Here is a 15,457-nt window from a genome sequence, read left to right as displayed (position 1 = left end):
GTATCCCTTAACTCCAAAGATAAGTGACAACATGTAAAAGTATGACCAGCTGATGGCATATTGTAGAGTAGGTAAAGCATTTGGTTTCCATGGAAAAGCCCATATTGCAGGTCCTTTCAGTTGCACAAAATACAAATGTTCACTTAAGTGCCTATGTTTGGAACATGACATCTCCAAATCATCAACAACTACAAATTACAGAGAGCACTCTCTGCTCTTTCTTTTTTTTTCTAAAGGATTTATAGAAAGGAAGTTTGTAGCAGTAACTAATGAAAACCTACTTCAGATCTTAGTGACACTGAAAAACAGAGGTATGGAAATTAGTAGTTCGCTAAACTAGGCACGTGTTGCACAACTTCAATTTCTGAAAGCAGTTAGCCTACTTCTCTCAATGAGGACTTTAGGAAACAGAAAAGCCAGTAGTACTGTTCTTTGAACTCATCCGTCCTAACTGCCGAAACAGAAAGATGGAGAGAAAATGGACACTCAGCAATGTACTGTCTTTTTGAAAAGGGAAAAGGATAAAAAGCCTCAGCCAAAACATGAGTAACCAAGGTCAGCCCAGCCATTATGTTCCAAAATAACATCCTTCAGAAAGGAATGAAAGCAAAATAAGAAGATCAAAATACACCCCTTTTGACCAAGACAACTATAGCTATATGGACAGAGGAAGCTCAACTAGTTTGGGAACTTTTAAGATCATGCCCTAAATTAAATAGTATTAAAATAGAAGTGCCTTTGGTTAAAAAGGGATTGTATTAAATGATAATATGGATTACCTGTATACTTTGCTATCACTCAGCAGTGATGAAGCAGATATCAGATACAAACATTGAAGATCAAAATTTAAATGTTCCCTGAACTTTAAGGCTAATAATCTGCTTTTATACAGTATTTTTTCTTTATACTTGCTCACAGGCATTCCAACTGTTATAAATTTGTTATCCTCTCAACTAATGCATGTACTCGACCCAGAAAGCTCATCCTTTAGCATCTTAGGGGACAGTAAAACAGAAACCACAGTTAAAAGCTTGCAGATAACTTTGATTAGTAAAAAAAAACAACCTAGGCATAGCTTGATATTATGACTATCAGGACTTCATCATTTATGCAAATCTTACTAAAACATTTTCTTTCATACTTAGCCGACATTATGTCAGCCATTTGGTATGATACTCCTAACAGTGTATAAAGTCTCAGTAAACAATTTTCTTTTTTACTAAGTCAAGAAAAGGCAAATATTATATATTGCAGATACTTTATATATTGTAATCGACAATGAAAAAAACATATTCTATTAATGAGAAAATAAATTGTAGGATGAGGGCCTTTTGTGATTCTCAGCATGGAAACAGGAAACCAAAACACACATACAGAAGAACATATAGTCAGAAGAGACAAGATAATCATGAACAAATGTAAAAGACTGTAAGAATAGTGAAAACATTATGTTCCTTAAAGATGTCAATCTTTACTGTCCTTTACTTGCCATTAAGTTAATCCCAGTCAAGTTGCTGCATTAATGCTGATATAAACTGCATGCCTATATAAACATGTTTTTATTAAAGTTTCTTTTTATATTTCATAGCTACAGGTTGGTGGTTGTTCTCTTTCTTTTTGCTTTATTTAAATGCCTGTTGCTTTACTCTTGCACAAATTTCCTCCCAGGGTATCTAAAATCATTAATCATCATCCCAGTATTCTTATCCCACATTACACATTTAGAAACAAGTTCCATGACTTTTAAGAGTTATGCTTACGTCAGAGGGATCAAGAGGTTTAAATTTCAGTACCTATTAAAGGAATTTAATTATCCAACCAGTTCCATTTGGATACACTGTTACTGTTCTCTGCTAATCTATACCAGATTTTCCAGTATTGTAATTCTCATTAATAAAATGCCCTCTGACAGAGGTTTTTTTTCTTCCTTTTTTTTTTGTAAAGAAGAAAGACCTCTCAGTGGCCTATTCTAAACAGAAAATTCTAAACAGAAATATCATTATCCTCTACAATAGTTGTTTCCCAAGGATTTATCATGTCTGAAAACAGCAAAACTACATAAACTTGAGGGACGTGAAGTCTATCTACGTACCTGACTTACCCTGTCACTTCACTTAAAACACTTTGTGAAGAAAAAGGTATTTTTAAAACACACTTGGTGTTTAAAACCTGCTTACAGGTTAAAAATAGGAGAAGGGGAAAAAAAAAAGATAACAGCATGCCATGTGATCTCTAGGATGTTGTCGTACACAGAGGACTTTGGGTGAAGCAGTTAAAGCAGTAGGGATGACAAAGAAATCCATCGAGAACAAAGAAACAAAGCAGCAAACTATGTACTGCCTTGTAAGACTTATCTGCTATTGAAACAGAGAACATCAGCAGCAAGTATAGGTATCTGGCTCATTCTTGTTCATTGGAGTCATATGGAAAAAGTTTACAATATCCTTACTCCACTTGTGAAATGGTCCCATAAGGAACGAACGCTCACCTTCCAGGTTGTATTCATCTATGATACTCAGAGGTCTGCTAGTTACAACTGCTACATACCACTATTGAAGCAGGTTATAGTCTGGTATCACACACGTTACAATGTAGTTGGCAGATAGTACATCATATTTACCTGCAGCAAGACAATTAAGATTCTTTCGGGAGTTACAGGCTTCAAGTTTTTCTCTTGTAGAGAAACTCCATCAAAGCTTGAATCCAAAGCTACTGAGCACATTGGTCCTGATCCAATGGAATACTTAAGTATACGCTGATGTTTAAAACTATGAAAATTATGTATTTAACATTTATCAGCTGCATAATTTTAATGTCAGGCTATTTAGTACCTAATTTAAATGAATGAAAAAAAATCCCATGGCTATTTCCAAAGTGTTGCAAGAATTACGGATGTTTAATTATTTGACTTTTTACTCGACCAAATGTCATCCCTACTTCTGCAAGTTCTCATGTTCCTGTGACTACTAGGGCAAAGAAAAAAAAGAGTCCTTTTAAGCCCATAAATGCAGGCGTTTCCAACATTTAATAGTGAGTTTTACTAAACCACTACGATTTGCCTTAAAAGCACAAAAGGAATTAATGAAGTATGAGTTTTGTTTTGTAGCACAATTGGTGAGCAGTAGCTTAAGAAGTATTTACTGTACTTTGTAATCTTTCTTCATACACTGAGAACATTTCAAAACCCTTTTACAGGAAGTTGTTCAAGAAAAATCCTTCCAATTCTTACAAGAAGTGGCCTAGTAAATCAACCATTCAGAATGCACAGGAAATTTATATTTTGTTCTTAAGTCTGAGTCCAGAGGGAGCTATGATCATTACTAGAAATTCCTATTAAATATAAAAATAAGCAAACAAAAAGACTAAGCAAATGCTTAGAAAATAATTTTGTCTTTGGAGTAGAATGAATAAGTTATCTAAAATGACAGTGAGTTACCTCAATTTTAACATGTTTAAGAGCAGACAAAAAGCTTCTAAAATGTTGAGATAAAACAAAATGTACACCTGCTCTTATTTTTACATACATTTTTCTAGCTCCTGTTTTTATTCCTTTAATTTCTGTTAGTTTTATGTCAAGCAATACATTTTTCTGTTTACAACGGCAAAATGAATTCATTCATTAATGCTAATTATACTAGAGATACATTTTATCCAGGGATGCTCAGCATGTATAACAGGTCATTGTCATTAGTCAGGAAATGATTGAAAATTGAATCTGCACCCCCTGCTGCTATTTGTGATGGAACGAATATTCTGCTGACACATAATCTGCCCCTTGCTGCAGCTTCATCTAGCTTGAAATTAAGGTAAAGAAGCCTAGTACCTCTGTTCCTTGTACTTCCCACTCTGAAAGCCTTGTATCCCTTCTAATAAATTTTCTACCTCCCAAAACACACCGTAAGATCGGTGCTTGAGCATTTTCCAAATAATCCCTTCTCACTTTCACATATTTCTGCTCATTTATTTATGGGAAAAGAAGTACAAGTCAAACCAACTCCTAACTATGTTATATTAGAGTTATAACATCACAACAAATTGCTGACTGATCTCCTAATGAATTGAAAGTCCTGCATCACTTCAGCGGAGCAAAACACAAAAAAACTGCAAAGGACTGACCCAGTTGTCTAGAGGTCACCAGTGAAGACCTAGATATGAATGTAAAATAATTTTCCAGTCCAAACCAGGAGAGTGGTCTGGGGATGAGTAGAGTTCTGACCCACACGGAGAAGCCCCAATGCTATCGCCTGACAGAGCAGCGTGCTCCTCACCAGTTTGCAGCCTGCTGCAAGTCACAGGCTCCAGTTCTGCCCATGTATCCCTTCCCCCACGGTAAATTTCCACCTGGAATGCAGCGTGTTCCAGTTCATCTAGTCCACTATTACCTCTCATACGTTGGCCTCTTCTAGAGGTGTCAGAGGAAGGTGTAAAAATTCCTATAAATAATAATTACGGGAAAAATAACTGCCCACAGGGAAAGGCTTTTCTCCGTAACTTGTGTCATTAGTGGTTGATTAAAGCCCTTAAGAGTGAAAGTTTACATCCCTTCTAAATGATTTTTTATCCCATGAGGTAAGTATGGCTCCAGATTATGTATGAATCCTACTAATCTTTCGGCCTAAGGATAACTTCGAACAACGCGTTTCATGGATTAATTATGCATTGTATGAACAAGTACCAGATGTAGCAAAGCAAGGCAAAACAAGCTACTGAATAGAAGAAAACTGGGGTCTTCCCCTCAAAGTCAGCAATCCAAAATACAAAATCACAACTGCCTGCTTCCTCATTCCTGGAGTTACAAAATACTGGTTTTCACCTTAAAGGGATACCACCAAATAATTCAGAACAACTGCCAAGGACAGACAGCAACAACTTCTTAGAGACCATGGTGTCTCCTTATCTCATGTGATAACCCAGATTTGATATCATTAAACGCTGTTATTACTCTCCCATTATCCAAGCTAACCAATAAGATGTCTGAAGAAACCCATGCAGCCTCCTGTTCTGGAAAATATGGCCAGCTTTTTAGGGTATAAAACTTCCTCAAGCCAAATTTAGTTTGCTATATTGGCTTACACTTCTTTTGTGAAAGGTAGACAGAGGTACGTTCCAGGGCCTTCCTCTAATTTTTGTCAACTTTTGAGAACCTGGTACCCTGCCAGGCAAAAGTTCAGAGGGTCTTGAGCTCTTAGAGTGCAAGGATTGCCTTTGTAGAAAGAAAAGCATAAGGGATTCAAGGGTTTCCTATGTCCTGTCACCTTTGTTTGCACTGCATTGTGACTCAGCTGGGAAAGGATAAAATCTTTCTCCATGATGCAGTACTGTATTTTTTTAAAGTGCTATTTTAAAGGCGGGGACAACAGAGGTATGGGCTGCTTCACTAACAAATATGAATTATTTTGTGTCATGAACCGAAACGAAGAGGAGTCTGCATTGCCCAGAGTTGCATTTGGGGTCTTCAGCAAGAGCTCAGCTGTTTTACCAACCTGGAGACACACATTAAGAAGGAGAAAGCTCATGCCATTTCCCTGTAAGTGTCACAGTTTAAATACCTTCCCACTCAAAAGCATAAGGAAAATAAATCTAATTAAGAGAATTGTATAGGAATTGTCTGCTGTGGTCTTAAGAACATTTTTTTTTATATCATAATGTCTTCCTGGACTTGATATACAATGCAGTGGAAACCGAATGCTTTAGCTTTTGAATATTTGAAATATTTAAATTGTTTCCTTTCTGCTAGAGTTTAATTAACATAATGTTCTGTAAAAGAGATGATTCTTAGACATACTACTCCTTTAAAGCAGACGGTAATAACTGCTGCAACAAAGCATATGCTGGCAACATAAACACAGAACTGCCCCCGCTAGCCAACAGGGACAGGATTTTAGTTCATGGGGCTATCTTGCCATTTGCAATGGGAAACATATCTCGTTACAGCAAGGCACAAGTTAATTTAAGCAGTCACAATAACATAGTTGCTGCACCACATCAGAGAACTGAAAAGAATACTGCTGGTTGTCCAGAAGACCAGAAGTAGAGTAGATTTCATGGTTATTCTGTTTCTGGCAAATCTCTACCTGTGTCACAACTATAATTTTCACCACATCAGACTTCTCTGTCATAACCAAAGCATTATTACTAATAAATGGGAATAGGGCATGGATTATAGGTTGGAGAAACTTCCTTTTACAAAATATATGCATTCAGAGTTCTGAATATAAGGAAAAAATAGCCACAGCTACATGAAAAGCAAATCAACAGATTTAATAATACGTTTCCAAATCTGAACTCGGCATGAAGATTTAAAAAAAAGATTTTAACTTCTTACACCACAGAGTACATAAATCAACCTCTGCATTATGTTGGAACTGAACCTCCCACATTGCTTAACTTCCAGTGACCCTGGCCTATGAACATCTCTTTAATATAGTACGTGCTAAAAATAATACAATTATAGTAGCAAAGACTTACCTAAAATAAAAGAGGTAGTTAAGAGACATTAGATGACACAAACTGCTGTGGGAGTTTGTAAACTCACCTGGTCAGCAAATATTAGTTAAGAAGGAAAAACAACTTAAAAAAAGAAACCCTTTGAACTCATGAGCCAAAATAAAATTTTACATAGCAAATATAATTTAAAAGTGTGAAAAAGTGTTATAATACCAGAAAATAGTAACATAATAGCCAGTAGCTCCCGCAATACAATCACATGTCACGGAAAAGGCTACCATTGATACAAGCGATGAGTTACTGCAAGGACAGAGGGATGTCATCTCAAGCAACAAGTACCTGAGGTAAATTTGTTCTGCGAAAGAACAGAGTATCTGCAGCTAGCAAGGCTACAGTTTCTAAGGACAACAATATTTTATAATAGCCTTTTTTATATTTAGTTCTATCTTCATTAAAATGATCCACTGGTACTATTTCAGATAACTCTGTTCAGATGTTTGTATATGTGCGCACATACATGGGTTGGGAAAGGAAATAGTAAATAAATGTATTGTGTGAAGGTTAGATAATTGTTTCGCTTTAATTTGACATTCATTTGATGTACATTACAGCTGATCTTTAAGCTTAACTCCCTCTCCCTTTATAAGTTGGAGTGAGTTAGTATGATTATGGTACCAGGTAATCTACATCTACAGTGCTGCTTGACACTAAATCACAGACTTTCACCCTGTATCAGGATGATGTGTCATTCATCATGAGTGTCAAGGACAGCATGGTCTGCCATTTGCAGCAATAATCCCAGCAACCTCAAAATGAACAGTCATGTTTACTTTACAGAGTGTCAGTTGTTCTACATTCTCCTTCACTGCTCAACAGTGTTCACTGCTCCTTTGGGAATCTTGACTGATGTCAGAAACAATTCAGCAAAGCATTCAACAGACTTTCAGTAAACAAAACGTAGCTATGGAGAAAATGGGTTTACTTTCTTCAGAAGGATGCATGATGACAGGACAAAAGGTGACGGACACAAGTTGCTTCAAGGAAAGCTCTGTCTGGATGTAAGACAAAATTATTAATGCTGAGAAGAGTTACACATTGCAGTAGGTTGCCCTGAGAAGTGATGGAATCTCCCTTGCTGGAAATATCCAAGTCTCAGCTTGACAGGACCCTGGATAACTTTATGTAAGACCCTGCTCTCAACAGCTGTTTGAACCTGATCATCTCACTTTTCTATGATTCCTTGCATAGCATTGCCTATAGCATATAAATTTTGCCCTAGAAAGTGGGCTTTCTGCACTCTTTTCCAAAATGCCTAAAAGCAGAATTTGAACACCAGAAAGCTGTGCTACATATAAGAATAGGTCTGAAAGCTTTTAATTGCACAATCTCCCTCTCCATAGGACAGCTAACATATGGAGTGATCATATGGCTTTGAAAGACTCTATTATATACCAGATCTCTCATTCCTTTAAACATCTTTTAGTTCCTTCATAGGAAGGAACTAAAATGCATGTTGCAGATATTACAGTATGAATGAATTATACTGAAGAAGTAACAGACAACTCATACGAACACATGAAGTACAGTTCTATTATCATCTACCATTTCTTTCCAATATCTTTGAAAATCAATAAATCTGTTCAGTATTCTTGGTGACCATACTGGTATGTATGCCATGGAATGAGCCACCAGTTCTGTGTTCCCACGCAAAAAAAATTCCTGTCATCACAACTAATGGATGTCAGATGAATAAGCTTAGAAAAGCAAACAAATGTACTGTCAAAACCATGTCATCAACCCACAGGCCAATTCGTAGTGATATTACACACTCCACTGCCTCCAGTCACAGCCCAGGATAATCAGAATCCATGTTTAAAGTCATCTGATCTTGCAAAAATTAACACAGCATAGCTAATAATCCACTAGAATTCAGAAACTATACTGGATTTTAAAAGGCAGCTTTATTTTTGTGCCTTGCATTTGAGGCAGATTAAATAAATCAAACAGGCAAGGCTATCAGGTCATTATTTGTATGCTACAGCTGTCCAGTTCGAGTCGACAGATACTCTTCACATGGCCCATCGACTGATTAAGAGGCAGAGTAATTCTGTGAGTCGTAAACGGATGGGATCAGCGGGGAGTGAAAGATTGCGATAAAGAAAAAACAAAGGCTGATGGAGTAACTCACTAGAAATAGTTGCACTTCTACACAAGCCACAGATACCATCTAAGAAAAAAAAAAAAAACCACACAGAAAGGAAACTGGACAAGCATATTAGAGATTTGAAGTGGGGATCAGAACAAACTGTTTGTTACTGTTCTGCTTCGGAAAATGACTGAATCTTCTTCAAGGTGAAGAACAAGTAAAGCAGAATGAAAGGTGAGATACTGAAGCATTCAGATTAATAATGAAATTTTTCTGTTCTCTAAGCATTTCCTTGCCAAGCAGTGTTTATTTTAATTCTACATTGGTAGCTGTGTCTCAGTTTCAGAAGCCAACTGTTGCAGAGTAATGTAATGAACTGAAAGTATTGGTTACCTTGCTTTCAGGAATGCTGAATTTTTTTCAAGCAAATTCTATAATGTATAATTCAGTCATTGGAGAAGATTATGTATCTTTTTAATATAAACAAAATTTCTTCTTTGAGTGAAAATTAATGAGTACTTTGTGATTTAAGCTGTAGTCTCAAAATAAAAATTTCATTCATACATTTTTCATAGTCAATGTTATAATCATACACTGTTATTCCTTTACCATGGCATTCCCTCTTACTAATTAAGGTTTTGTGTCTGTTAAGTCAATAAGCAGTATGTCCCTTAATTTCCAAAGCTTTCAAGTAGTAACTAAAGTGGTTTTTGTTTTGAAATAGTAAAGAATAAAAATTATTTGGGGCATCTCAAAAACAATGTCACAAAAGGATTTATCTGACTGTCTTTAGTCAAAGAAAGTCTTTATTCAACATCCTCCAGTTTTGTTTTGTTTTTAATTTAATGCCTTGCATACAAACATACCTTTAAGTGGCACCTTATTTTCAAAGTAAGCATTAGCAAGATATGAAAAGTAAAACTATTTTTTTTTTCAGTTAAAACTGACCTGAACATCAGGGAGTAGATGATAAGTATAAATACTAAATATTACCAAGTACTCCTGGAATCTCGTTTATCTTTTTAACAGCTTCTTCACAAATGTTTTCTGATTGTGTAGAAACTTGTATCTCAGGAAGTGCAGCTGCCATTCAGATAAGGGAGTTAAAGCAATAAGTATAAACATAGATGTTTTAAAGAACAAACTTAAAGGATCTGGATTGCTGAAAAAGAACTGTTAACTGTTTTTACAGCAATGTCTTTGAAGCTTGCTGTTCTTTTGATGGCACGTGAGCTTATTTTTTTTTTTAGGTAGTACAATTAGTAAAAACATAGAAAAATAAAAGTTGTTCTTGCAATTCTTCTGACATAAGATGGCTCAAAGTTGTTACTGCCACAGAAAGAGAAGCATTCCAGTTTAATAATTTTAGAAACTCTGTTGTATTCCCTTTAAACATAACTGCTCTGCTGATGCAAATCTTCCCAAAAATCATTTGTACTTAAGATAAAGCCATGGGAAGTACTTTGTTTTAATACCATGGAAGCATTAACTTAATTCTTCATTCAATACTATCTGTAATTTACTAATGTAATGTAAAAGAAATTAACTTCCTTTATGCTATCGACATTAATGTTTATTATGGAGCTGTACATCCATTACCTGTGTTAATGACCTATACATTGCCAAAAGACAAACATTTTAAACTGATTTTACATCTTTCACTTTTGATACAGGGAACTGGCTTTTGGTTTTGAATGTGATCTTGTTAATATATGCAGCTCATGGATGTCCCAACAAATGCCTGTGCTATACAGCCTCAAAGACTGCAGACTGCAAGAACAGAGGATTTACAGAAATTCCTGCCCATTTACCTCCTGAAATTCAGATACTACAGTTGCAGAATAACCGTATTTGGAGAATCAACCAAAATGCATTCACTGGAACACCGTTGCTCAAAATCTTAGACTTGTCTAATAATTCTCTTTCAAGTTTGGCACCAGGTGCTTTCCAAAAATTACGGTATCTACAGGTTCTAAACCTAACCAGAAATTTGATTTATTATATAGAAAACAAGACCTTCAGTTTCCTCCCACATCTAAAAGAACTGGACTTGTCATCCAACAGCATTATACGTTTGCCGGAGAGTTTTGGAAACAGCACAGGGAATATAACATTGCTGTCTGTGAAGCATAACAAACTTCAGAAAATGGAAAGAGTTCTGCTGGAGTCACTTCCAAACCTGAAAGTGGTCCTTTTCAAAGATAATCCCTGGCAATGTAATTGTAATGTCTTTGGCCTGAAACTGTGGCTGGAGAGCTTTTTATATAGAGGTAAGGAATTCTTCTTATTACATACAATGCACATGAGAACATTTAAGCAACATCTACTGGATCTTCACTACTATGGCTTAACAATTTACCCCACACCTTAGATTATCCCTCAAATAAGAATACTAAAGTGCATTCTTATGCATAGGTCAGAAATAGGTGCTTTCATAAATACAGGTGGCAAACTAGAATCATAGAGGAACTTTATATTACCACAAAGAGAAAGAGAGAAAGTATACACACGCAATCGTATAGTATGTACAGATACATTCTGGAAATATGTATGTGTATGCATATATATCCATATCTACATATATAACACAAGCATACTTGTGCACATACACCTGCTTCAATTCTACCAAAATATTTTTGCTGTAAGGCAACCTACTGTTTAAAAGCTTTTTACCTGATGCATGTGGGTAAACATCAAGACAGGTATCAATACTGATTTTACTTTAGAGAACTCAGGATTCTAATTCCTCTATAAATTATCACTTAGTAGCTCTTTGACATTTTAAGAATACTGTATCTAAAAATGTATGTTACACGTTGGACAACTTTACTCTTGCCTAGTATTGCTTCCGAATTTGTTGTCAACCAGAAGAGACACTAAATTAATTGACAATTTCCTGACAGAAATGTTTCATGCCATCACATGAGGAAAAGTTAATTTTATAAATAAAAGTAGCCTCATATTTCGGTCACACCTGCTTTTAAATGTTTTCATGAGTTAATCTGTAGAAAAAAAAAAAGATTGTTTTTTAATTCTACAGGAATTAAATATTAAAATAAATTAATTTCTTTCTCCCAGGAGGTATGTTCAGACTCCGAGAATTCACAACAGCAGGGCAATTTGCTTTTCTCTAAATCAGACTTTGACGTTTGCTTGTAATCGAACTACTGATTACCCATCTATATGGAAGTGACTCAAAGCAGGCTGCAGCACAGCCTACGTGAAGGTGGTCCATGTTGCCTGGGATAGAGCAGACTGCCATTTTCAGGCACCAGAACTCTACAGGCCAGCTGGAAAACTGTACTGCATATGCAGGGACACAATTAGTACAGGAATAGTCTCTGGATGAGGTAAAGCCACTGCCAGAAACAACTTTTTAGAAAAGACAAAAGGGTTAAAATCTTATATTTGAGATTGGTAAAATACTGAATTATCCCAGGGCTTTAGCTGTATTATGCTGGAACCATTCCCTACAACAAATTTCAGCAGGGGTTCCGACTTCTTTTTGCAGAAGAATGTAATGATCCAAGATAAACATTTCAGATTATCTTAATTACTCTGTCAGCAGCATAAGCATTGTAATTTATGTCAAAACCCAATGTTGTTTAGAAATTCAGTTATGCCCTTCCATCTTTCTGAACATGGCATAGATTACTTAAATGAAGTAATATGGAACTTACAAATACATTTCAGCAACAAGTTTTAAAGGAAGCCCAAATACTATGTTTTCCTCTACATTTATTTTTCCCTACGATTACTTGTGTGAATCACATGAAGAAAAATTAGTTACATTACACACTAATCTTTCCCATTACTTATATTATATACTTATGATAAAATAGTACTGTGGCTCTACAGCTACTTCTTGCAAGTCCTAACAAAACATTGCTGAAGATGGAACATTGTCTGAATTTAAAAGTAGTGACTGTTGTATCCAAGATAACTCTAAAAGATTTCAGTATTTTTAGCTGAATCCAGCTCAGGCAATTGCCATTTTATGCATACTCATAAACAATTATAGAGTCTTCACAAGTCTTCTATTCCAAGCACAGATACTTAGTTACTTAAAACCGCAAAAGGATTGCAGTTGCAGGATTTGAAGTTTTATCTATATCCACCTTCAAACCAACACTTTGGAGGTGTCTGGAACAAAGATTTGGGTTTGGCTATTAGAGGCCAAGAGACAAGCTGCTATGGTTATATCTGTCTTGGAATATCATCAGTATTTGTGGAGTGTTCTCCAGATATCAGTTTGGGTCCGTCTGTATTCACTACTTTCACAAAGTCTTTTCAGGATTAAAATTTCTATGCCTGGCTTTAGCTGAAAGGGGGATTATTTTGGATAGAGAAGAGGAAGAAAATTCAGCTGATTTACATATCAACAAAAAATTAACTAAGCAAACATTGCTTTTGGCCTCATTGACTTCTTGACACACTACACCCCTAAAGCAGTGATGTATGGACTAATTAGAAACCTGACAGCTACGCTCGGTGTGTGCTCCTCTACACACTGAGGAACAACCACGTGATTTACCAGGACTGAAGCTCCCTACTTCACTTCCCATTATACTAAAAAGCATCCTTTGGGAGAGAGCAGAAGTTGGCTGTAGGCAATCATGAAATTTACCATTTGAGCAGGGTAACAGATTGATTAATATTAACTCCTTTAAATCTCTGTGTATTTTCTTACACGAGTCCACTTCAAAAAATTGCTCACGTATACATACAACTTACTGAACTTCCTCAGTACTTCATTACAAGTTACCATATGACGTCAGAACAATGACTATTTCATGAAATATTTCAATCGAGAACTGTTTACTAAATATACTGTTTCCATTTCTCATTATGAAAAGAAGTAACAGTATCAATTTGAATTGAATAAAATTGCTGTTAATAATACCTCTTTGCTTTCATCCATGACTTAGTTCTTACTTTTATACCGTTGTTGCTTTTTACTTTTACATCCATGAAATCACAGATTACTCAACTTCTGATTAATTTGCTTCTTGCAAATACTCTCTTATATGAGTGTTAAAATGTAATAATTGCACCATTGATCTGACTGGAAAAAGATCTTCAAGATGGAGTTATAAATCTTTAAAAATATAAAGTCAAAGCTGATGATAAATTTACCTCAGGTTTCTGTTAATTTTAAATTAAGATAATTCAGAAACCACCAAATCTTAAAAACATAATTTTTTTTTTTTTTCAGGAGGAATAAGTGATGGCATTATCTGCTCAACGCCAGGGGTTCGGAAGGGAAAGGACCTCCTCAAAGTTCCCTATGAGCTGTTTGGGGCATGCCCTCTAAGGACAGCTCACGTTCATCTGCCCAGCACTCACCACCACAGCTATGAGCACAGAAGTTCTCCAAAGTACGCTCATCACAGTGAATACGGGGAGAACAGCCGGTCAAACTGTGAACCCAAACCAAAGCCAAGGCCTGTTAGCTTGCGTCATGCAATCGCCACTGTAGTAATAACTGGAGTTGTCTGTGGAATTGTCTGTCTAATGATGTTGGCAGCTGCTGTCTATGGTTGTGCCTATGCTGCAATTACTGCTAAATACCACAGAGAACATTTGGCCCCTGTCAGACAGCATGGGACTCCTGAGGAAAAAGAGCCATTTGAGAGTTCCTTGGCTTGAGTTACTTGGTCTTTGGTTTCTTGAAAATAAGGCACTCACTTCAGTTAAAAAGCCTGGAATCAAAATATGATAGTTAATAGCAACCATTGCTTTTTTTTTTTTTTACCTCTTCACTTCTAAAAAAAAAATGTAAATATATATATTCTTTGGAATATAAATTAAGACTTTATGTAAAAGAATGTAAGTTTATTTACATTTTGTGTATGTATATTCTGAAGTCACTATTTAAGGCTGAGTGTTTGAGATAATGAAATCTTGATGTAGCTACTTTCAAGTATTTCAACTATTCCGGCTCCAGGGAGACCTTATAGCGGTCTTCCAGTACCTCAAGGGGGCCTACAAGAAAGATGGGGAGAGGCTGTTCAGTAGGGCCTGTTGCGATAGGACAAGGAGTAATGGTTTTAAAATAGAGGGATGTAGATTCAGACTGGATATTAGGAAAAACTTTTTTACAATGCGAGTTGTAGAACACTGGAACAGGTTGCCCAGAGAGGTGGTGGATGCCCCATCCCTGGAAACGTTCAAGGCCAGGCTGGACGAGGCTCTGAGCAACCTGATTTAGTCAGGGATGTCCCTGCTCCTTGCAGGGGGGTTGGACTAGATGACCTTTGAAGGTCCCTTCCAACTCCAACCATTCTATGATTCTATGATTCTCCGTTACTGGCTCTTGATGTAATAATATTAGTACAACACATGAGCTATGGTGCAGCTACAGTCAGGAGCTGACATGAGTGAGATTCCTGCAAACAAAAATACAAAATAGCTACAAATGACTGACTATATTTTAAGATCTTATGCATCCAGAAATATAATTCACAATCAGTTTTAGAACTGGCCAGTCTATACACTGCTACTGATAACTTAAACGAGTTAAAAAAAATTCCAAATACATTTTTTCCACCTTCCAGTCTGCCCTAGAAGACAACAATTAAACATTACATTCGTTATCTTCCTTAGAAAATAGGAAGTACCTGGTTATCTATCACACGTAAATTTTAAATTACTTAGTATGGAAGAAAAGATAAAAGCTGAGAAAATGTTGAAGAAAGAAGAACTGCCACACTTTCAGATACAAGCATCAAAATGAGCACATGTAACATCTACGAAGAGATATGACTCATTATCCTGCTGGCATACATGCTTGCTACAGATATTTCTGAAGCTTCTTATTCCCAAACGCACACACAAGTGTTCCATTTTGCAAATATTGAGACT

At 36.1% G+C, this 15,457-nt stretch overlaps 2 protein-coding genes across 2 annotated transcripts in view; one reads left to right on the top strand and one right to left on the bottom strand.

Moving 5' to 3' along the window:
- CACNA2D3 (calcium voltage-gated channel auxiliary subunit alpha2delta 3) overlaps positions 1-15,457 on the bottom strand; it is a 432,124-nt gene that overhangs the window by 60,994 nt on the left and 355,673 nt on the right. The window lies entirely within an intron of this gene.
- Positions 8,821-14,242, top strand: LRTM1 (leucine rich repeat transmembrane protein 1). Its single transcript, XM_086755831.1, has 3 exons — positions 8,821-8,827; positions 10,267-10,863; positions 13,809-14,242. The coding sequence occupies exons 1-3, from the start codon at positions 8,821-8,823 to the stop codon at positions 14,240-14,242; spliced, it is 1,038 nt and encodes a 345-aa protein (XP_086611957.1).

This window comes from Chlamydotis macqueenii, chromosome 10, assembly GCF_036417535.1.
Source record: "Chlamydotis macqueenii isolate bChlMac1 chromosome 10, bChlMac1.mat, whole genome shotgun sequence".
In the NCBI taxonomy this organism is placed as follows: Eukaryota; Metazoa; Chordata; class Aves; order Otidiformes; family Otididae; genus Chlamydotis; species Chlamydotis macqueenii.
This window is presented reverse-complemented; position numbering and strand designations above follow the sequence as displayed.

What these genes read in the sequence shown, in the direction of transcription:
- LRTM1 (XM_086755831.1), top strand. An exon ending in GGAGAGCTTTTTATATAGAG is followed by an intron (nt 10,864 to 13,808) that starts GTAAGGAATTCT and finishes TTTTTTTTTCAG; the next exon opens with GAGGAATAAGTGATGGCATT.